This window comes from Gigantopelta aegis, chromosome 4, assembly GCF_016097555.1.
Source record: "Gigantopelta aegis isolate Gae_Host chromosome 4, Gae_host_genome, whole genome shotgun sequence".
Classification (NCBI taxonomy): domain Eukaryota; kingdom Metazoa; phylum Mollusca; class Gastropoda; order Neomphalida; family Peltospiridae; genus Gigantopelta; species Gigantopelta aegis.
This window is the reverse complement of record NC_054702.1, coordinates 68515829-68540928: the sequence shown is the minus strand read 5'-3', so window position 1 is coordinate 68540928 and position 25100 is coordinate 68515829. Positions and strand designations below refer to the sequence as shown.

Here is a 25100-nt window from a genome sequence, read left to right as displayed (position 1 = left end):
AAAATTAATAAACCCTGAGGGTTCAAAATGAAGTAAATATAACCGCTTTGTGACATCATGTATCTGTAGAACATTACTACTTTTGTATGGATTGGTGAAACTGAAATGTTCACACGGTTTTGACCATCGTTAGTATCGGAGAGAAAAACTACAATATGAAAACTGCAATATTTTTGGCATCAACATTCCATGGACATTCTGATAAAGAAAATATGGATTGGTGAAATTGTAATAATCAGAAGGTTTTGACTATCATTAGTATCAGAGAAAAAATCTTCAAAATGAAAACTGCAATATTTATGGCATCAATATTCCATGGACCTTCTGACAAATAAAATATGATTGTTTGCTTAATACATAACATTTTTCAAATACATTGATATTAGTATTATTGCCCACACCTTTGCAATAAAAAGTTTCTTTTATTTAATGACACCACTAGAGCACTTTGATTTTTTATCTTATCATCGGCTATTGGACGTCAAACATATGGTCATTCTGACACTTTTTAGAGGAAACCCACTGTTGCCACATAGGCTACTCTTTTATGATAGGCAGCAGGGGATCTTTTATTTGCGCTTCCCACAGGCAGGATAGCACAAACCATGGCCTTTGTTGAGCCAGTTATGGATCACTGGTCAGTGCAAGTGGTTTACACCTACCCATTGAGCCTTGCGGAGCACTCACTCTGGGTTTGTAGTCGGTATCTGGATTAAAAATCCCATATCTCGACTGGGATCCGAACCCAGTACCTACCAGCCTGTAGACCGATGGCCTAACCACGACACTACCGAGGCCGGTGCCCTTTGCAATAAAGCAACTGATATTTCTCATTACACATTCTCAAGTAATAATCTCTGTATGTACAATAGATAAATCCTATATATGTCATGTGCCTATTTTTTGTTAAACATATACGGCCGAATTTACAGAGCCTGTTTATGTCTTGCATGCGCGTAACAACATATATTTATAATGCTTAAACACCTGCATTTAAGAAAAACAGGCTTCATATATTCGGCCCATATAATGAACATGTACACATAATAAGTGTCTAAACTATACTAAGATCTTAACTCATATGAAAACAATTTTAATTACCCTTGTAATTCCCTTCAGTTGTGACTACACTGTGTCAAAACAGTTTGTTTTAGCATATCTACATGCACCACGAGATCTAGGGTTTTTTTACTGAGTATATGTTGTTTTTTCTCTCAAAATCCGGTATGATATTGATTTAGTAGGCTATAACTGACTTTAATCAGTGATTTCAGATTATGGCTCAGACCCTGCGTCCCTCATCCATTATAGTCATCTAGCTGTCATCTTCACACATCCGCTGTCATTCAACAGTGGGATAATACGGTGTCTTCTCAAGAATAACTCGGCATTAATGGATAAACCTGTATTTACATGGAAATGTATAAAAAACCCACAATTAAAGCCATTTTCACCTTGGTTCATCCTGAAAAAACCACCAAGAAACAAACATAATGGAAGGACAGCAGCTTTCTGGACTCTGATAAAAAGAGTACAGAAGAATATATAATGTAAAAAAAAAATTGTATTAAATTTTTTGTGTTTTGGGGTATTTTTGTATTCTATTCTATGTATTCTATACATGTAAATCTTTTCTGTTTTTGTAACAGCTTTCAGCTATTCACATTGTTTAATTAAGATTTATAGTGTTAGGAATCAAACATACTGTTATTACAGTAATTGGCACATAATGGACTAATGTTGAAAAGACCCCCATATTGTATGCTATTACTTTTGGACAGCACGCAATGCAGCCTTTAATATACCAGTTTTGAAGCACTGGTTGGAATTTGATATAAAATCATTGGGTCTACTGGATTGATTCTTCAATACTTCACATTAAAAGAACTTAATACTTTACTACTGATCTCTCATCAGTGAATTACACTTTGAAGCAGCTAAGCTGCATTTGTACAGAGAATATATATATTATTTTAATTCAACATAAAACATCAGCATATCAAATGGTACATGTCCCAACTCTTTTGTTTCAAATGTTTTAAGTGTTTTCAAATGTTATGGTAGCAGCTATAGCTACATGTATACTACTCGAAAGAATTTAAGGGTCAGACGATATTTTCGACATTATTTTCTGAATGTCAATTATATTAGCTAGACCATAATGTCACGCATGGTATTGTTCCATTTTGACAGAAGTGGGTCTAAGCAACCCATAAATGAATTAAAATCCACTGTCATTGACACTGTCGACTAGTTCTAATGGCGAAAACATGCTTACATTTGCACGTAAATTAGGGCGAAAGCGAAAGGTCTGCTAAGTGCCCATAACTTGCTTTTTCACAAAGCGCTTCATTTGCACGCTTTGCATGTGTATTCCATGTTCCCAATGCTCAATTTCCATATAATTGGAGCTTGCGTTCGTGTACGATGCACACTCCAAATTCGACAATGGTACGACGTCAACTGACTATCGAAGATCGAGGAAGGGCTATTGCTTGGCTTCAGGATGGCAATACGCAAAGAAATGTTGCTCTAAGACTTGGTGTCAGTCAGTGTCGTTGGCCGACTGTGGCAATGGTACCAAGCAACGAATTCTGTTCGAAATCGTCCATGTTCGGGAAGACCCCGAAGCACTACAAATAGAGAGGACCGCTACATCACCAATATGGCTCTACGTCAACGCACAACCACTGCACGCCGATTACGTGACAATCTGCAGATCGAGTGTCTGATCAAACCATACGCAATCGTCTGAGAGCCAATAATCTACGCTGCCGTCGCCAGGCTGTTGGACCACCACTCCTACCACGTCACAGAACGGCCAGACGTCACTGGTGCACACTTCATCTACGGTGGCAACGTGTTCAGTGGGGTCGAGTGATGTTCACTGATGAGTCCAGGTTTAGTCTCCAGTTCAACGACGGTCGGGTTCGTGTCTACAGACGTCCTGGGGAGCGCTTTGCTGATGTTAACGTTAGACAACGTCACCGGTTCGGTGGTGGCAGCGTCATGGTGTTGGGCGGCATCTCTATCCACCACAGGACCCCCCTCTATGTGGTGGATGGCAGTCTGAATGGAATCCGCTATCTGAATGAGATTATCCGGCCGTTGGTTCTCCCAGGTCTTCAGCAGATTGGCGGCGGGGCAGTTCTGCAGGATGACAATGCCAGACCCCACCGCGCCAGGGTGGTAACGGACTTTCTCAGACAACAAGGTATCGCCAGGATGGATTGGCCAGCATATTCACCTGACTTGGCCCCAATAGAGCACGCCTGGGACGAATTAGGCAGGAGAGTTCGGGATAACCATTCCCCTCCGGCCAACCTTCATGATCTGGGTCAACTTCTTATGGCAGAGTGGCAGGCCATTCCCCAAGAGTTCTTCAGACGTCTGATCAACAACATGAGGCAACGATGTGTCGAGTGTATTCGCGCCAGGGGTGGATTCACACACTATTAAACGAATGTTCTAATGTGTAAAATCCATGTTTGACAACCTTCAACTTTGACAGCATGTCATGTGACTTTCTTGTATACAGTGACGTTTATTTGTGTTTTTTTGTAAATATGGAACAATAAATTAAATTTTTGGTGTAGTTTACATCATCAATCTAATACACTCTGAAACTTATTTGGTTATAAATTTTTGACCCTTAAATTCTTTTGAGTAGTATATTAAAATACTTCTTTTGTTACAAATGATAAAAATACAATGCAGCAAATGCAGTGAAATGAAACAGAAAAAGACCGAATGCACATTGTCAGCTTATTAAATGAGCTGAAGGTTTGTCAAGTTTTGATGTAATACATTGCTGGTGAGTGTAATGAAATCTTGATATATTGCTCAACCAGTGTTCTAATCATCCCACAGCTGATGGCCAGCACTTCTACATTCTCAATCACTGGAAGGTACAACTCTTCAACATGTTTTTTCTCCATCATTTATTCCGCTGATCATAAATTGGAATTGCTAAAAATTGAATTAATTGAAAGCAGGGATGGGTTATGGACAGAAGCTGGAGAATATAAATCAAGTAATTAATATATTGATCTCTGATATAGTTTGCTGCGTTTTTGACCATTTTATGTACGCCTACATATACATTGTGAATACGTCAAGATTTACGCCCCTGTGTTGCCTGAGTTTTATGAGAACGGTTTGAGGAGTAAATGTTAGCAGCCCACACACCTTTCCTAAATGTTATTCACTTAAGTTCTAACTTCACAACATCATTTGTTTTAATGATACGCTCAGTCATCTTCATTGCTTTAATGAAAAATTACTTAATCATCGCTATTACTAAATCATAATATATTGGTTAATATAACATATTGGTTAGATGTTATATATTTAGGCATTAAAAGATGGGGACAGGAAAATTAATTGTACAAGCTTCATTATTTGTAGTTGTCTGGACTGTCAGCTGTATGTATATTAGATGCTGTTTATATTATAACTTCTTCTTTTCTTTTTTTAACTTTTTTTTTTATTCCCCTAAAGGAAAAAAAGTCATTTAGAACTTGAATTTCCGTTTTCAATACACAGTGTCATAACACAATTATTTTGTTTTTCAGGAATTGATTTTTGGAAACGTTCTTTTTCATTTTCCTTGAAATGACTTCACTTTTGTTGTGCATGCACTATTTCATTAAAGTCTTTTACTTGTGTAATCTATAAAATGGAAATAACCATGTGAAATTAACAACAAAGCTTTAAAAAAAAACATTTGTTGAAAATTTCTAACTTTAAAAAACCCAAAACAACAACAGACAAGTTCCATTTTCTTCCAGTTAACATTTTGTTAAAAACAACATTCCAAGTGACAAACTAGTTGTGGTGCTGTAATTGGCTATAACCTTCGGACTCTGTATTCCAATCAGAGGGTTTCATGGGAGTTTCACTGTCACACATGCTTCAAGACTCATTTGTTGTTTTTTTAAATCAATTTTCACAGTAATCTCCCATGTTGGTACACTGTGCCATACCCTATGTGCCGGAGAAACATGACCACCAAATAAACACTGGGGATTTATTGCAGATGGTAGGCGTGATGGCATGATCACTTGCAGCAATAACTATTGTAATTGTAAAGGTTGTGAACATGAAAGACAGCCAATTTCACTGAAGGAAATAAAAATGACAACTAATCTAGAGTAGCTGGTTAAGTTTAGGTGATGTGTGAGATAAACCAATCAATGGAACAATCATTTTCAGGAAAATCATCTGCTCACACAAACCACACTCACTCGCTGATGATGGTCTTCTGTCTGGTTAGAACTTCACATGCAGTGTCAAACTGTGAGGTTCTTTACATGTTGGTTTGGAAAATCCTGAAAAGTCTTTTAATTTTTTTAAACTGTTTTAACTGTAGATTCCAGTTGAAATTTGAAGAATAAAATCCACTTAAAATCCTACATGTGTTTATGGAAAAAAAAGTGATTTAATTTCATAAATGTTTTTGTTTTTTGGGGGGGGGTTAAAATTATATACACTATATATACATTTTGCTGAGGTGGGAATGAGGTGGGGGGTGATGGTAATCAGTCTGTGCAGTAATTCTACTAATTGTGTTAGCTCTTTCAATTTATGATTCATATTATGTTCACTGTCAGAAATCCTGCCTTGTTTTTCTTGCTAATCTCCTACCGGCCTCGGTGGCGTCATGGTAGGCCATCGGTCTACAGGCTGGTAGGTACTGGGTTCGGATCCAGATCCAGATACCGACTCCAAACCCTGAGTGAGTGCTCCACAAGGCTCAATGGGTAGGTGTAAACCACTTGCACCGACCAGTGATCCATAACTGGTTCAGCAAAGGCCATGGTTTGTGCTATCCTGCCTGTGGGAAGCGCAAATAAAAGATCCCTTGCTGCTAATCGGAAGAGTAGCCCATGTAGTGGCGACAGCGGGTTTCCTCTTTCAAAATCTGTGTGGTCCTTAACCATATGTCTGACACCATATAACCGTAAATAAAATGTGTTGAGTGCGTTGTTAAATAAAACATTTCTTTCTTTCTTTGCTAATCTCCTGCACATGTGGCTCATTTGTTTAAATTGTTGTTATTCAGGCTTGAAGTACTGGAGAAAATTTAGTACTCTGCATGCCAGAAAAGTACACATGCATGTACATTTACGTGTTTTTTTTTAAAATGATACTTCACGAATGTTTCTCATTAGCTTAATAACTACATTTTTATTAAAGAAATAATCACATCATTAAATGTAAGTAATGTCTGATGTTGGGACAAAAAGAATGTGTACTTCTTTTGAAATGGATTAACAGTTGGTAGCTGAAAAATAAAGCTGAAGACCCGTCTAATTTGCAGCAGCTACAGCGTTTATCATGTCGGTTTTGTGGTAAATATCAACTCCTGTCATATTATCTCTCATCCAGGTTAAATATGGGCAATTTTCATCTTCTGCTTGTCACATAAATCGGGCTAATAATTATGCACAGCTTTCACAAGTGGTTGTGATTTGTGTGAAACTGACTTACGGGGAAGATGAGTTTTGTTACATAGGTTGAATCAAGACCAGTATATAGTTCTCTTATTAATACTGTAATAGTGAGTTTTGATAACATTCAGTTTGGTGTACATGTATGCTAGTAATTGGTACATGTAAAAAAAAAAAAAAACCCAGTTAATATTTGTTTTCTTTAACAACACCACTGGAGCACATTGATTTATTAATCATCAGCTTACAAATGTTTGACAATTCCGTCATACAGTTTTCAGGGGAGACCTACATGCAACTACTACATTTTTCCATTACAATATTATGAGACAGTGAGCTCAGGGCAACCAAGCCCTAACACTGCCATTCTATATTCTGGGACAAGAAAATATTTTTGAAAAAAATGAAAGAAAAGAAAAAAGGGGTCTTTTATATGCACTTTCCCAAAGACAGAACAGTACATAATAGGTCCACCGAGGTGGTTCGGTCCTAGTTCCCAAGCACCTCAGGCGAGCACTCTACTGACTGTATATATACAGATTGCAAATGTTCAACAGTGATTTTCATAACTCACGGTTGGCAACCTTAAAACATATTTTTCTTTGCTGCAACCCAATTTGGTCATAAAACTCATTGTATTCCATGAATTAAGTTTGACTCATTCTAGATCAGGTGGTGGGACGTAGCCCAGTGGTAAAGCACCCGCTCGATGCGCGGTCGGTCTGGGATCGATCCCCGTCAGTCATGGGCTATTTCTCGTTCCAGCCAGTGCACCACGACTGGTACATCAACAGTCGTGGTATGTACTACCCTGTCTGTGATATGGTGCATATAAAAGATCCCTTGCTGCTAATCGGAAAGAGTAGCCCATGAAGTGATGACAGCAGATTTCCTCTCTCAATATCTGTGTGGTCCTTAACCATATGTCTGACACCATACAACCGTAAATAAAATGTGTTGAGTACGTCATTAAATAAAACATTTCCATTCTAGATTAGTGGCCCATTGGGCTATTTCTTATTCCAGCCAGTGCACCATGACTGGTATATCAAAGGCCATGGTATGTCCTGTCTGTGGGATGGTGCATTTATAAAAAGATCCCTTGTTACTAACTTAAAATGTAGCTGGATTCCTATCTAAGACTATATGCCAAAATTACCAAATGTTTGACATCCAAGAGCTCATGATTAATAAAGCAGTGTGCTCTAGTGGTGTCGTTAAACAAAACAAACTTTAACTTTTAAGTAAGTTTGATGATCAGTACATGTATTTGTCTTTTTTCATTGTTTTCCATTAGTGTAATTTTATACATTACAAAATATACATGTGTATATAAAATTACATCAGTAAGCAGAACTATATTATATACTATCGCACAGGTAATGGCTTTGTAGGGAGATGATGTAAATATATGTCCTATCCTGTCTGTGGGATGGTGCATATAAAATGCAATGACGTCAATGTACTATTATAAGCCCAAGTTTTCTAAAGAATTGTTCAAAGTTGTAAAGTTTGATGTAAACAAACAAGAACCATGTGTCTCAACTGTTTCTAATTTTGTTAATATGCTTCATGCGTTCATCTCGTTCACGTTTTACCTTTATTACCTTGTCTTCCTGTTTACAGACAAAATGTTCGTCAGTTAGACAATAATATATTAAACTGTCATTTCATTTCAACTTCAGGTACAGTAGAGGAAAGACAGTGTCTGTTTAAATATATTAACAATTTTTTTTTTGCCAAAATTTGTTCAAAACCTATAAGCTGCATATTCATGTAGGCTATGTTTTGGGGAACCTTATTGTAATGACGTAGATTGTTTTACAAAGCATTGTGGAATGTACCTGTACGTTTATTATTAACCCTTATCCTGTCACATTCTTTTTGCAAAATGTACATTTTGTTTTGTGTTTATGTATGATCAAACTTCATTATCTCAGTATATACATAAATGTGTATAGCTCAACTCTTCAAAATTCTTTCTAATGGGCCTGAAATAAAAATAATGGTTCATACCAAAATTTGTCAAATGCTTGTGAATTAGTTGGGTTGTCAGTCAAATTATAATGCACTGATTGCATTCCAGCCAAAACTATTTTTTTATTTTTTATTAGTCCCCTACCAGTCCAACTGGAGGGGACTAGAGATTTCATATCTTTCCTTCTGTCTGTCTGTATATTTGTCGATCTGTCTGTCCCACATATAGTTTTTGTGAACATTTTTTCCCACAATGTCTCAAGATATTGAACTGAAATTTTGTGCATAGCTTTATCAGTTACTGTTACAGATCAACTGACTTTCATGAAGATTTATCAATATTTGACGAATTTATAGCCGATGAACTTGTGTTTTCTGCATATTTGTTTTGGAATTCCTCAAGATATTTTGCTGACATTTTGTGCATAGCTCTATCATGTACTGTTACCAATGAAATTTACATTTTATGGTGATAACCCCATTTTTGGAAGTATTATATGGTCCTATGAACTTGAGAGATACGGGGAAAAAATTGGGGCTGGTAGGGACATGTATTGCTTTAGCAGTACTCTCAGAATGCCTGTTTATTTTTCATTTATCGTGCAGGCCCAGCTGGTTGACATGAGATCCGAGTTGGTTGAGGTCCATGCCACCAAGTCGGTGGTGGAACAAGAACTTCACATAATGCTGCTGCAGCTGCACTCGTCACAGCTAGAGGTCCACGCAGCTCGGGGCATCGAGGTGGATTCCGATGACATCAAAGGAAATTGGTACGTAATTATATTATACTGATGGAAAGAAATAATAAGGATCACATAAATGGTAACAGAGAATAGACACTGCAACTTAAACCCTTAATCCTCAATCCACAGTGTCAGGAAGTTAAACTATCTTGCTGACATTTAATTCCACATTACTGATATCAGTCCCTCATCACAGGGCTAGCTCTGGCACTTGCCAAGTTCACCAATTGCAAATTTTAAAAACAATTGGTGAATTTTATTTTAATTAGGCAAAATAATTTAATGTGATATTTTATTTAAAAAATTACAGATTTTCTGCAATTTTTATAGTTAATAGATAATTTTGCACAATTTTCTGCTCATCCAGATCTAGCTCTGCATCACATCTTTGTATTTCATAAAAACAATTGTAGTGTATGAAATCTGTTTTCCTCACCAGGTGTTCCCTCATTTCTTTCTGTTAGTATATATGATAGAGAACCAGTTGTCTGTTTTGGCACCAGAATTATAGCTTTTTAAAAGTAATTGAACAATTTAAAAGTGTGCTGATGTACTGATAATAGTGATCCTAAACGGTTGTGTTTTCTATGTTATTAAGTTAATAAACCTAGATTATATAGTTAGGCTTTGTGAAAAAATAACAGAAATATGTATTTGTTATGTGGTCATCTTTGATAGGTCATATTATGGTATTGCATTGTCCGTCTGTACATCTGCTCATAAATATTTTCTTTTCACAGCATGTCTTTTCTTATTGATCAATTCATCATCAAACCTTGCATACAAGAAAACTTTGGGATGGCAGGATGTCACGTACCATAACTAGGTCACTGTGACCTACTTTCCATGCATTACTACACATCAATCGACACATCTTATCAATTCATATAGGAAAATCAAACCTTGCATGCAAGTACAACTTGTTTGGTTTGCATACCATAACTAACTAGGCCACTGCGACCTACTTTTTATGCATTACTGCATATTAAAGGAAATCCTTGTCCGGGCCATATCTTCCGTAGTACTGTTTTAGTTAAATGTCTGGTTATAGTAGTGCCAGTTTGTTATAATGCCAGTTGTTTAGTTTATTAAACAAGTTCAAGTGTCCCTCCTGTTGAAAGATGAACATATTCCGGAATTCCAGATTTTTAATCATATATACTGTGTTTCCAGTTGTTGTTTTTTTGTCCAAAATGTTCCATATTCTGTGTCAAAAACTTGCAATATTTGGATTGAGCTGATACTTTGCATACATTTTTAATGGGGACTGCCATTTTGGACTGATGTGCAATCCTAACCCTAGGGCTATAATCTCAGTACTTGACAACTAATATTAAAATTTCCTGGATTTTTGTTTTTTTATAACCCTCTTTTCTCTGTGTTGAAAATATCTCCCTCTCAGATTCAGAGTACGAAGTGATTTTGCCCTACAAGTTGGACCTACATGTAGCTTTACCTCTGATACAGAATATGCATGTGAATGTCAGCCATTTCTAAAAGATCAGCCCCCATTTTTCAAAGCATAGTTAACTCTAACACTGGATTAGTCTTTCCTTTTAATTATATGTGAACAAATACAAAATAAACTTTAGATTTGATTATGTAAGGATATCTTTGATTGTTCTAAATCAAGTTTCAACATCATGTCTTCAGTTATTATTTGTATTGATTCAGTCTTTGGTTTTGAAAATTTCTGTTAACCACTGGTTAAGCTAACTAATATTTGATCAACCGGTCCCAGATTAAATTGAAAAGTTTATTTTTCTAAGAAGTAATATTGGTAGTACGTGTACATACATGTATAATGTACATGACATTCTTGGTCCTGCTAAGACATCCAATAGCCGATGATTAATAAATCAATGTGCTCTAGTGGTGTCATTAAAGAGAACAAACTTTTTTTCTTTTTTTTTGGGGGGGGGGGGGGGGGGGGGTCCTGCTAAGAGTGCTTGCTGGGTTCTTTTGTTTTTCTTTGTTTGGCAGTTTAACATCACAGTTTAGTGAAGTTAATCAGTCTGGTCTTCATGATTAAGCTCATTGTTCCAAGACGTAATTTCAAATCCAGAATAGAAACCTGTTACGTGGAAGTCATTTTTGACTTCATTTACTAAATTAATTTTCCTCAATTACGTCAATGCTAACTCCAATTCCCGCATTGATTAAATTAAGTGAGTGGTATTTTTTTTATGCTTGCTTTTGGCAGATGATTACAGCAAATTGGTACATGTTCTTCATCTTTTTAGAAAATCTGTATTTGATAATTGGTTGATTTCATAAGTAGTTTACATTCCAATTACAGATGGTTGTCAGTGCACTGCATCTTGCAGTTATATTAACAATGAACCCTTGTGTCTCTTATTTAGTGGAAAACATTTGTGGCTTCATTTTATGGTTGTGCGATGGTGCATATAAAAGATCCCTTGCTACTAATGGAAAAATGTAGCGGGTTTCCTTTCTATGACTGTGTCAAAATTACCATGTGTTTGACATCCATTAGCCGATGATTAATAAATCAATGTACCCTAGTGGTGTCATTAAACAAAACAAACAAACACACAAAGCTTCAGTATTTATTCCATGGGAGACTGAATATTGGTTTGATATGAAAAGGAATGCTTGTTTAATGATACCTCAGCACATAGTTCAATCAGCAGCATGTAGATATATATAATATACAACATACTGTTCTTGAGAATATAGAATGAGAAATTAATAGATTTCATACATGGTTGGTGGATATTTCTTGTGTCCATTTTCACTTATATTTTGGAAGTTAAAATGAATAGTCTTCATTTTGTTTTGAACAAAACATTCCAAAATGTTTATCATTATGAAATTCTTATATATATATATATATATATATATATATACAGTCAAATTTCGTTATCTCGACCTCTGTAAACTCGAGTACCCAACATATCTCGAGGTCCAGTGCTGGTCCTATGCAATGTTATGAAATTAAACACTATTTTCTCGAGCATGCTAATCTCGAGCATATGTTGGTGTCCCTAGGTGCACTTTCCAGTTTTTTCTCAAAGTATATAAAAAAATTACATGTAAAATGTCATTTCATTCTTCCTTCTTCCCTAAATTCCGCCACTTAATTATAAATGAATCGATACACATAACATCAAAATGTTCCACATTTATAAAGCTAGTGCAAAGTTTAACATTATTAAAGAGTAAAATATGCCAGTAGATGACCCTGGCCCTTCTGAAGTTGAATCTAGCATTTCAAAAACATCAAACCCTGCTTCCCCCCCCCCCCCCCCCCCAGCAAAAACAACGAAACAACAGGTGTCAAACGAAAATTAATTGTTAGGACGATAAAAATGAAATTCGAAGCAATTGGTGCCATTGAGCAGAATATATAATCAAAGTCAGAAGTTGCAAACCAATTCTCTATTCTATCAAACACGCTATCTACCTGGATGAAAAAAATGCTGACAAAATTAAAGAAGCATATCTGCAGTGTGCTCGATGTTTTATGCATGATCAATCAGGCATTGGGAAATGTAAAGCCGAAAACAAGTAAGAACTGTTTCCGACACGCATAGTTTGGTACAACTGATGACCAGCCAGAACTAGACAGTGTAGACACATCACACGACGACATCCCATTAAGCAGACCGTGTATACCAATTGCCACTTACGCCAGCATGTAAGACCACGACCGATGATGACACCATTATTGGCACAATAATCTGTGTAAGAACTTTAACACCCGACGACGACAACGACAATGATGTTACTGATAATAATGACACCATTGCCCAACCGAAACGACCTACTACGGTGCGGAGATTTTATATGTTCTTGATGAAAAACTGGATAAAAACACAAAAACTGCCCACCTACTAGCAGGTTTAACCCAAATCACAAGTCATGTTATGACATATGACTTTAAAGCCACAGTTGCAAAGCGATCAAAGGCCACTTCAAGAAGTCATTGGTTTGTACTATTGTTCTGTTATATGTTGGCACATTTGGGTATACTTAGTAACTATGTCATTGTCAGCATGAAGAAATGCACACACATAAAAAGGGTTATTTTAAAGGGACAGACCCTAGTTTCAACACGTGAAAATTAACACAACATTTAGTTAATCTACAAACCGGTAAGACATTTGGATAACGTTACAACTGAGTGAAACATGAGTCTGTGACTTTGAAATGGTGGAATACCATCTAAAAATAGACTAAAACTCGACTCCATAACTGTTACTTTTCAGACGCATGTGCGTTTTTCAAAATATGAGAAATGTCTTTTGTGGTATTAAAAACACCAGCATGACCAAAAACACTTCGAATGTATGGAAATTGATAACATCTAAGTAATGTATGATTTCAGTTACCAAAAACGGCTCTAATAGTCAAACATATCCCTTAGTGTTTAAAAACTAGGGTATGTCCCTTTAAAATACAAAAACGACTATACTGTTTAGTGTTGTTAAGTTTGCAAACATAAATTTATATTTGGGATAATATTCATCTGGAAACTATTATGTTTATGTCGAGCTACCGATATCTCGAACATGTTGGTCCGGTCCCTTCAACATCGAGATATCGACATTTGACTGTATATATTATATGTGCATGTATATGTCTACACACACTCAAACTTACACACGTTCACACACACACACACAGAGACAGACAAACAGACAAACAGGCATGCATGCACGCACACATGAATACACGCACACATGAATACACGTATGCAAACACACACATACTTATTATAATAATTTATTCTCTTGTCTGTAGGAAGCTGAAATCTCTAGCAGAAAATCTGGTGCCATGGCTATATCCCGATTAGAAGCAGAATTGAAGGGACTGAGGAAGGAAAATTCTGAACTACGACAGTATATTTTAGCTTTACAAAGTGAAGTGTACGGGGCCAGGTTGGCAGCTAAATACCTTGATAAGGAACTAGCTGGCAGGTAATCAATCTGTAGATTTCATTAATTTGTGTTTTAGTTTAATTATTCAAGTTGTTTAATTTTCATACTATTTGTTAGAAAATAGTGGGAAAGCATAATCTACACATGTATCTGATTTTACAATGGTTAAGAAGTTGAACAAAATAAAATTATTGTCAAACTCACTATAGTATGAACTCTGTATAGCACCGTCAAAACAGATTTTACATAAGCATGTTTGCCTAAAAAATTATGTTTTTAACAATTATGTTAGAACATTTTACTCAAGTCTAAAGACGTGAAGGTTATGGGCTGAATTTACAAAGCTTGTTTACATCTTGCACACGTGTAACTACATTTCTCACACACCTGTTGGTGAGAACATCATTTGTTATTTTTGATAACACATGCAGTGTTAACACACATATGTGCGATAACATTTTAAAGATATACGATTGGCTGCTCCTAGGTGATGACCAGGTCACCAATGACATACCATCTAATGAGAAAAAAGCACGGTCAGATGTCTGTGACGCTCAAGTTAACTATACATAGGTTTTAGTTGGAAAAGGCATTTAAATTTATTTTAAAACTGTTTTCTAAAGATATGTTAGAAATAGAATACTACATTCGTGTCCATTAGATACCATTTATCTTACAACTCATTGTCTAAAAATGTATCTAACTCACTTTCGCTTGTTAGATACGTTTTTAAAGAACTCATTATAAGATAAACGGTATCTAACAGCCACTCATGTAGTATTCTCTGTATATTTACAATGTTTAAACACCTGCATTAAAGTAAAACTGGATTTGTAAATTCAGCCCTTTATATTTTACCATTTTAAATGGTCATTTAAGTGTTTTGTTTTTGTTTAAATGATAATTAAAAACTGAGTTGAACATCAGGATAAAAATAGTAAATAGTTTTCAAAATCTGGATTAGCGATATTTCTTGTCAATTAAAAATTGATTAGCCACTCCTGTTTAATGGTTTAAAATTGTGTAGTGATCTCTGAAACTTGTGTAGCTAATTGCGACACTATACTGAACAAAATGTTCCCTGTAACATATAATTATATCAGTCATAATTTACAGTACACTGAAGTAATCATTACACTGAATATGAGTTTTGAGACCAGTGAAGAAGGGGTCAAGACAGTTTTTTTAATTTTGCCAACTATTAATTCATATACAAAACTTTTTCTTTTTTTTCAAAAAATTAGTATTTTGTTATATAACCTGTACTGATATGGTAAACAAAATTCGCCAGTGCTTTACTGATAAAAAAGGATGTTTTATTATTTTGTTATACAGAAAATTACTTGTAAATGTGATGCATTTATCACATAATTTGGCTGTCATTACCGTACTTGACACAAAGGTCTTGGGTTCATGTGGCTGATGTTATTCTAATATCTGTATAATGGTGTATTATTAGTTCTTTTTTACAAGTCCAATGGGAGGGAACTATAGGTGTTGTCTCTTGTCTGTCTATCCATCCATCCATCCATCCATCCGTCTGTCTGTCTGTCTGTCTGTCTGTCTGTCTGTCTGTCTGTCTGTCTGTCTGTCTGTCTGTCTGTCTGTCTGTCTGTCTGTCCATCTGTCTGTCTGTCTGTCCATCTGTCTGTCTGTCTGTCTGTTCCACATACACATGTAGTTTCCTGCTCTCTCTTGTTTTCTTTTTTGCAATGTCTTAAGGTATTGAGCTGAAATTTAGTGCCTACATGTAGGTTTATTATGTAGGCTAGAGTTACATATCAAGTTTGACTTTCATGGGGATTAGCCTATTTTTTGCCTCGTCACTGGGGCCCTTTGGGCTATTTCTCGTTCCAGCCAGTGCTCTACAACTGGTGTAACAAAGGCCGTGGTATGTATTATCCTGTCTGTGGGATGGTGCACATAAAAGATCCATTGCTGCTAATCGAAAAGAATAGCCCAAGAAGTGGTAACATCGGGTTTCTTCTCTTAATATCTGTGAGATCCTTAACCATATATCCGATGCTACATGTATATAACCATAAATAAAATGTGTTGAGTGCATTGTTAAATAAAATATTTCCTTCCTATCTTTTGATCGAGTTATAGCCCTTGAACTTAGGGAATATGAATATTTCTTGAGTGGTAAGGAACATGTATTGCTTTAGCAATACTCTCTGAATTCTTATGTTCATGTACTTTCTGATTTTACAAAACCCCTCAAAACTAAGTGTAATATGTAGCACATAACTTGTGTAGTATACTTGTGTAGATACGTCTCCTCCATGAGCAAAACAATCAAAGTAATTGAGTATCCTGTTTGTGAGAAAGTGCTAGAAAAAAGACTCCATGCTGAGCGCTATACTAAGTATGTAAATTGAAAAGTAGCCTGTTTGAAATTAGTGCATTTTCTCTGTCTTACTCAAGAACTTTTGCCATAATTACCATGTGTTTAAAACCTACATAGATAGCTGATCTGATTAAAAATAATAATGTTGTGGTTTAGTACATGTTGCTTTCTTTTCTCTTTTCCATAAAACATATTTAAGACCCAACTACACTGGGGCGCGGAAACAGAAACGAGGACCGCTGTTTTTCTGTACATCTAATTACACTGGGCGCTGAACAATTCAGTGGTAGACTGGTAAACGGATTTGGATAGAACTCAAAATATCTTCTTTTTTCAATATGCTGTGCAACAACAAAACATTTTTTTTAACCAATTAGGGCAGGTGCTGTTATTACTTGAAATTACTTGTTTGTTTGGAGTTTTTTTTTGTTTTTTGTTTATACCGGCCTCTGTAGTGTTGTGGTTAAGCCATCGGACATAAGTCTGGCAGGTGTAGGGTTCGCATCCCAGTACCGGATCCCAACCAGAGTGAGTTGTAATGACTCAGTGGGTAGGTGTAAGACCACTACAACCTCTTCTCTCTCACTAACAAGACAGCCCAGATAGCTGAGGTGTGTGCCCAGGACAGCGTGCTTGAACTGTAATTGGACAATAAGTTGAAATGAAATGTTTGTTTATGTATCACTTTCTGCTCACAGTTGTCAAATTTTCAGAACAGCCAGCATACACTACATGATTGAAATGTCTCTTCCGGCTGATGAAATATGACATGTAACTGTGTTAAGAGGTATCACACCCCAGTTAAGAATCCACTTGCATTAAAGTAAATTAACATGGAAGGCTAATTAAAATATATGGCATAGATTTTTGTTTCATTAAAGTTAACTGTGCATATTTATTTGAATTTCTTTTTAAAAATTTGAATTCCATGCATGCATATACATATTCAGTCAAACTTATAATGGGCATCTTGAATGGAATCTAATGGGTAATTAAAATGCTCTACAGAATACAGGAATTCTTAGTTCTATATAAAGAGCCATTTTATATAAGGCCACCTTTCCATAAATATTACCTTTAATAGGTCTGTATAGACATGATTTACTAACAATAATACACATACATCTTTCTACTTGTATATATTTTTACTGCATACACAGAAATCCTAACAGAATCATTATTGCACCTGTTTCGACATCATAACGTTCCCTTTTGTTTTTCCCTCTGGTCTTGGTGGCATCATGCCACATTTATTTGACTCCCACCACATGTTGAAGTTAAATAATATTGATTTCATTAAGCACCCATGCTTGATTAACCATGGCATACAAACGGGGAGTCCATCAAAACATTATGTAAGCGTGGGGCTTGGTGAAGCTTCAGCTCACCATCCTTCCAGTGAAGCAGAAAATGCTTTAACCAGTAAACGTGCCTAATGGGCTAGACCTTGTTAATACTGGATCTCGTTTCTCTCATTGAAAGCAACTGTTTCCTGCAAAGCCTTGTGTTACGTGTAATGATTACAAACAGGTTGTTTAGCGGAATTCATCAAGTCTCTTGTTGCCACAGATTGGTAGGGATAGCCATCTCTGCCGATTTCATTTCAGAATCTGGAAAATAGTCTTGTATGTCTGTTAAGTTTATGTAAGGTTTTTGGCTACACCAATGTAGTTAAATAGTCATAGTGTATTTAATTTTTTACATTGCAGTTTTATATATTTTTTAAATTAATTATTGTTATTTAAAAAAAGAAGTTTTTATGTTTTCATTTAATCAAAACTCCAGTCCCAACCAGTGTTCTGAGATTGGAAAATGGCCTTTTCATATATCGTAAGGATTTCCTTTTTATAATAAACTGTGTATCCAGGATGGAACAAAAAGAAGACCTTCGTATGAAATGGCCCTAAAGCAATTAAATGTTTGATATTTACTTTTCTTTCTTATTGATAATGATAAGACTAGCTTAGATGGTAGCAGCACATTTTTATTCTTTGTCTAGACCAAGTGTTGCAGTGCCATGTGTCTGTTATAAAAAGAGTAAAGTTTTGTTTTATTTAACGATGCCATTAGAGCACATTGATTTTTTATCTTATCATCGGCTATTGGACGTCAAGTGTCTGTTATAGTTTAGAATGTCTTGGAGACATTGTTGAAACATCCCTTACTCTTTCTTTCTGTCTTTAAGACTTTTATCTTTGAGCAAAAAACCCCAACAAATTCCTCAAAATAAAATAAAATCAATAAACCCACTCAAAACCCCAATGTTAATGACAAGAAACATTTTTAATTTCAAATAAATTGATATTTGAGAGTTCCAAACCGAGAAACTCTTCTTCCTGGTACCTGTTACCCATTAACAGTCTGAAAACTAAAAATACATATAAAATTACGGGTATTTGATGGATACTTGGAATGGATGTATGAGCTAGTGTTATTGATGGCTTTCTCCTGTGACATATTTGGTTATAAATATCGGGATTGGAGCCTATCTGGCTGCTGAGAAACTGTATCCACACATTGATCAAAGTTTTGTCAGGCCCTGCATTCGTCCGAAGTTTATCACTGTTTGATCATTATGAAATGAGAAGATTCATTAATGATGGCTGACCATGCATCACCCAATTACTGGAGTAATTCCTCTGCAAACAAAACTCAACCAATTTTATTTCATCTTGCTAAATATATAGCCATAATTAGTCATCATTCACAATCAGTATTAATAAATCTTAGATTTGTTTTGGGGTTATTATTAAGCATTGTCACAGAAGCACCAAATGTCGGTCTCATACTGTCGCCCAAGGTCTGAAAAGGTAGCTCAGTGCAATGTTCTGAAGATCAAATTTAGATCTTCTCAGTGGCAATACTTGCTTTTTCCCATTGCCAGTGATCCATGACAGGTATATGAAAAAAATTCCATTATAAAGTTAAAGTAGAGCACATTCAACCCCTGCAATTAACAAAATGTCCACGGCAAAAAAACATGTAATTGAAAAAGAACCTGAATATTTAGTCCACGGCAAAAATGTGCCATAGAGAATTAACAACTCCACGGCATTGCCGATTGCCTTGGCTAATTGGAGGGGTTGCACATTGATTAATTAATTAACCATTGCTTGTTATATGTCAAACACTTGGTAATTGTGATGCGTAGTTTTCAGAGAAAATCTGCAACTTTTTTCCATCAGCAGCAGGGTATCTTTTATATATACTAGTATGCACTTTACGACAGACAGTCATAGCACAGTAAAGGTCATTGTATGTCTTGTCCTGTGTAGGGAATTTACATATAATATTAGAGGATCTTTAACAAATGTTTGAGGATCTTTTAACACCTCAGTACGTAGTCTAATTAGTGGCTGTTAGATGTAGATGTCTGATGTATGCTAAATACAGTGGTCAAAAATATGAGAAAAGAAAGTCTGCCACAATACAAACAAGGCTTCATGACTGTTAGCACATACCATAATGTTAGATTGGTACTAGTCGTGGAGCACTGTTGGAACAGGAAGCACTGACCTACTTTGTTCACCTCAGCCAATACATAATGTGAATCCTTATTCTCTCTGCCATTGTGTTTCCGTGAACCAGTCGGTGTGCTCCAAATACTTGCATATTCGATGATGTCCATATTTGACAGCTGTCTAATAGTGTTCTTTGGAGCAGGATATTGGCAGAAGCTGATTGTCAGCTCGGTAAATTGAGAAACCATCACACCCGCAGCTATGACATATCAACACCGAAAACTGTTGCACGATATTATTTCTTGATAAATTACTAAAAAAAAGAAAAAAGAAGAGCTGTTGGTTATTTTACTTTTCTTTTCTTGATCATCCACAATGAATACATTATTGTTCTCAAAAAGTTTTTGTTTTAAACTAGTGGAAAAAAAAGAGTTTAATAATATTTTTAAAAATACTGGCATGTCATATTCATAATTCGGGATGGATCTTAGTGTAGTGATAAAGAACTCCCATGATGCTTGGTCGTTCTGGGCTAGATTCCCATCAGTGTGCCCATTGGGCTATTTCTCATTCCAGCCAGTGCACCATGACTGGTATGTCAAAGGCTGTGATATGTGCTGTCCTGTCTGTAGGATAGTTCATATAAAAGATCCCTTATTACTAATGGAAACATGTAGCAGGTTTTCTCTCGAAGACTATGACTGAATTACTAAACGTTTGACATCCAATAGATGATGATTAATAAATAAGTGTGATATATATATATATACAGTCAAACCTGTATATAACGGTCACCCAAGGGACCTGACATAAGTGGCTGATATAGACAGGTGACCCTTATATACAGGTTTAAAATTAAAACCCATATATTAAAACATATCACAACTGTCATAAAGAAAGAAGACATACATGTGTTATAAATAAAAAAATTAGACTGTCCATGTCAGAAGATATTTGGTTTAATTGAAGGTTATTACCCATGTGGCATGTTTAACTCATTTGTTTGTTTCATGTCATCGCTAATTCTTAATGGAGTATGACCATTGATTACAGCTGAATAAGATCATGAGTCATTAAATAATCCTAACATTACATTATGTACAGCCAATGGGTAGTCGTCTACTGTTCAGTGAGGATGCTGAGAACCAATCGAATTACACCACCAGTGACTGCGTGTCACGGAGGTTATTGAGTGTCCGTTTGTTTTTCGATTATGATCAGAGAATTACAATGGAACTTTACTTTGATGGAAAATAAACTCAAAGCTACAGACATGGCCATATAAACACATTTAATTTATAATTTTTAAGATGATTGAAAAAGTAAAGACATAACCAGGGTCAAAAAATAAACTTAAAAATGTCTTCAGGACGATCATCTTGTGACAGTTACAGCAGGTTCAACCTGTGATTTTGGGTGAAAAATAGTGACTGCTGGCCGTTATGGACAGGTGACCGTTATGTACAGGTCAAATAAGGAAGAAAATGCATTGGGGGGGGATTTATAGTGGCCGTTATAGGCAGGTGACCATTATGTACAGGTGACCGTTAGACCAGGTTCGACTGTATGTGTGTGTATATATATATATATCTATATAAGACCTTGCCGTTTAAAGCCGCACACCCTAGTTCATCCAGCGAAAATAAATTATAATTTGGTTAATCTACAAACCTGAAACACACTTAGATCACGTTTTTATCAAATGGAATGAAAAAGCAGGTTTTATATCGATAAATACCATGGGAATCCCCATGTCCCAATTGCTTGAAATCATTTTGAAAGTTAGTATTCTGATGTCACCGGTAGAAGCACAACAATGCCCACAACAATGCCTACGTCAGGACAAATTTCACAAACTTGGGGTGCGTTCGTTTCACCTCTCCTGGACATGTTCCAACTGTTCTGTCCTGGTTGTATCCCCTCTCCAGATATCGTAAGACTTAGCAAAATTATTGGTTTTAAGGGTTTGTAACGTTTTGTATTGAGACACTTACTTGTCTGAACTTTATTGTTACTGAAAATGTTCACGAACTGTGAAGAAAAATCTCACAAATGAACAACAACAAATCGAATGTTGATTGCGCGAACCGTGCACGAGAAAACAAACCGAACCAAAATGATAACGGTCACGTGATATACCAACGTCTGTGACATTGAAATGGAAATATCCCCTCTAAAAATAGATTGGACCTCGCTTGCTTAACGGTTTTTTCTCGACAACACGTTTTGTGAAAAAATGCAAAAAATGCATTTCGTGGTTTTACAAACATCAGGATTACCAAAAAGCACTTCAGGTGAATGGAAATGTGTATTCTAAATAATAAAATGTAAGTAAAGTGCAATTTTATTTGTGAAAAATGGGGTTTAATAGCGAAAAACAATGCCGTAATGGTTAACAAATAAACGTAACTAGGGTGTGTCCCTTTAATGGGAGTTATCACTCTGGCTCCCCATCACTTCCTTGAGAGTAATTTAAAGAGTAATTTCAGCTTCCCTTAGCATGTGAATTTTAAAAAATAGTACATTAAAAGAATTAAATACATGTAGTATTGCTCAGTATAGTAATATTTTAATGTCTCCCCTTAATATAAGTTAGGAGAGCAATTAGTCACTCCCCTCAATTGTATTCATGGTAAAAGTGATATCTATAATATAATAGGCAAAGACTTTTTAGCAGTTTCCAACCGTTCTGACCACTTTTCCTCTTTTCATTTGTACTGCTGACTGCCTTCTTTGAACCATACACACATTGTTTTAAATATTCATACAAAGATAAATTCCATAAATACAACTATAATGGAGGCTGCCATCTTTGTTACTTAAAACAGAAGTGGCTATGAATATAGCCTTGTCTAATGAGCATTGGCTATTTACACAGTGGCCATATTGTTTGGGGGGGGGGGGGGGGACCATACATAAGGCCACCACACCCCATTTAAACTTCCTGTGGTTAACATGGGTTACATCCAGTATTGGCCATCGGTCTACAGGCTGCTAGGTACTGGGTTCGGATCCCAGTCGAGGCATGGAATTTTTAATCCAGATACCGACTCCAAACCCTGAGTGAGTGCTCCGCAAGGCTCAATGGGTAGGTGTAAACCACTTGCACCGGCCAGTGATCCATAACTGGTTCAACAAAGACCATGGTTTGTGCTATCCTGCCTGTGGGAAGTGCAAATAAAAGATCCCTTGCTGCCTGTCGTAAAAAGAGTAGCCTATGTGGCGACAGCAGGTTTCCTCTAAAAAAATCTGTGTGGTCCTTAACCATATGTCTGACGCCATATAACCGTAAATAAAATGTGTTGAGTGCATCGTTAAATAAAACACTTCTTTCTTTTTACATCCAGTATTATTATAAAAGAATGTAATACAGAATTATGCTGGTACCCAATTTGCATTTCAGAGTCATTACTTGGACATTTAAAGTAATGGTTAATGTTATCTGTCATCTGTGCAGGACATTTTTTTTTTTAAATTACCATTTTAAACATCTGTAGATTGATTCCATGTGGTCTGAGGGTGAGAAGTAACCCAGTGGTAAAGCGCTCGCTTGATGCACGGTCGGTTTGGGATCGACCCCCATCAGTGGGTCCATTGGGCTATTTCTTGCTCCAGCCAGTGCTCCATGACTGGTATAACAAAGGCTGTGGGATGGTGCATATAAAAGATCCCTTGCTGCTAATCGAAAAGAATAGCCCATGAAGTGGCAACAGCAGATTCCTCCTTCAATATCTGTCCGATGCCATATAACCGTTAAATAAAACATTTCTTTCTTCCATGTTTGTTCTTTCTCCAGTTGTAACAACCAACTTTCATCATCCAGCAGATAAGAGTTCTCTCTGTTGTTTTATTCTAGGTCAGACATGTAATAGTATAGCTTACTGTAACCCATTGAGTTCATAAACATCAGTCTAGTTCACCACTAGCACTTTCATCTATAGTTTTTCTTCCTTATGCAGGTACACATTTTTATGATTTATAAAAAAACTCAACTCAGTTAATATTATTTTTGACATCAATGGGTCATTTGTTTACAAGCCAACAAGACCTGTATAACTGAGCATAAAGATTTACTTAATTTGTGTGATGTCAAACTACATTTGTGCCATTTGTGCTAATTGTGATTACGTCATAGTACTAAAGGCGGGGACTTTAAAACTGTGATTAATTAATATTGAATTAAAATGTTATTTTCGAAGTGTTATAGGATAAATAGAATTCGCTACTCATGTTTTCTAATATGTAAAATATTGACTTTATCCAGTTAATTGGTATTTGTCTCGGCTGGTTGATATCTTCCATATTAAAAATCACTAGTGATGATTCCTCACTTTACTAATGTAAAATGCGAACACAAATACAGTTTTAATAAACATGTATGTTATTACTATCAGCAATTATTGTCAATGGATTTCATACAACATGCAAGTCTTAGGCCATGTTTTAAGAAATATTTTGTAACACACACCAGTAAAATAGCAGCCCACCTCTCACTTTTAAAATGAAGAGTAATTATTTGTTTGTGCATCATAGATAGCAAGTCAAATGATATTGAAAAGAATGATGTTCAGCTGTGATAAATTGAATGTTAATGGTCTACATGTATTCTAAATGAAGGAAGGAATGTTTTATTTAATGACACACTCAACACATTTTAATTATGGTTATATGGTTTTAAAGGACCGTAAAGATAAAAAGAGAGGAAACCTGCTGCTGCCACACAATGGATTACTCTATCTAAGCAGTAAGAGATCATTTATATGCAGCATCCCACAAACAGGATAGTACATATCACGGCCTTTGTTACACCAGTTGTGGAGCATTGGCTGGATATTCTAAATTATTAAATACTAAAAATATACCACAGAGTCACAGACTACAGTGTTAACATTTTTTTAGTATAAAGGTTATGTAAATTATTTATATACATATACAGTAGACCTCTGAATCATTTCGTTCATGCATTGCATGTACAATTCAAATTTGGTGTAAACCATTTTTTGTTGACGGTTCATACATTAAATTTACATGTTCCTGACAGGATAAACAGAAATGTAATATGTTTTTGAATAACCCATAAATGGTTTACACACATTTTTAATTCTTAGATACTTGTGTGATTTAGTTGGGTTACAGTAAAGGATAGTACTTTGAACGTTTGTGTCAGTCTATGTTTTAGACCTAGCATGTTATATTTTTAATCCATAATGCTC

At 35.8% G+C, this 25100-nt stretch overlaps 1 protein-coding gene across 1 annotated transcript in view; it reads left to right on the top strand.

Moving 5' to 3' along the window:
- Positions 1-25100, top strand: part of LOC121370989 (Golgi-associated PDZ and coiled-coil motif-containing protein-like) — a 63173-nt gene that overhangs the window by 24655 nt on the left and 13418 nt on the right. The window contains exons 2-3 of the mRNA XM_041496567.1: positions 9036-9203; positions 13940-14115. Coding sequence (XP_041352501.1) covers positions 9036-9203; positions 13940-14115 — 344 coding nt within the window. The remainder of the gene's footprint in view (positions 1-9035; positions 9204-13939; positions 14116-25100) is intronic.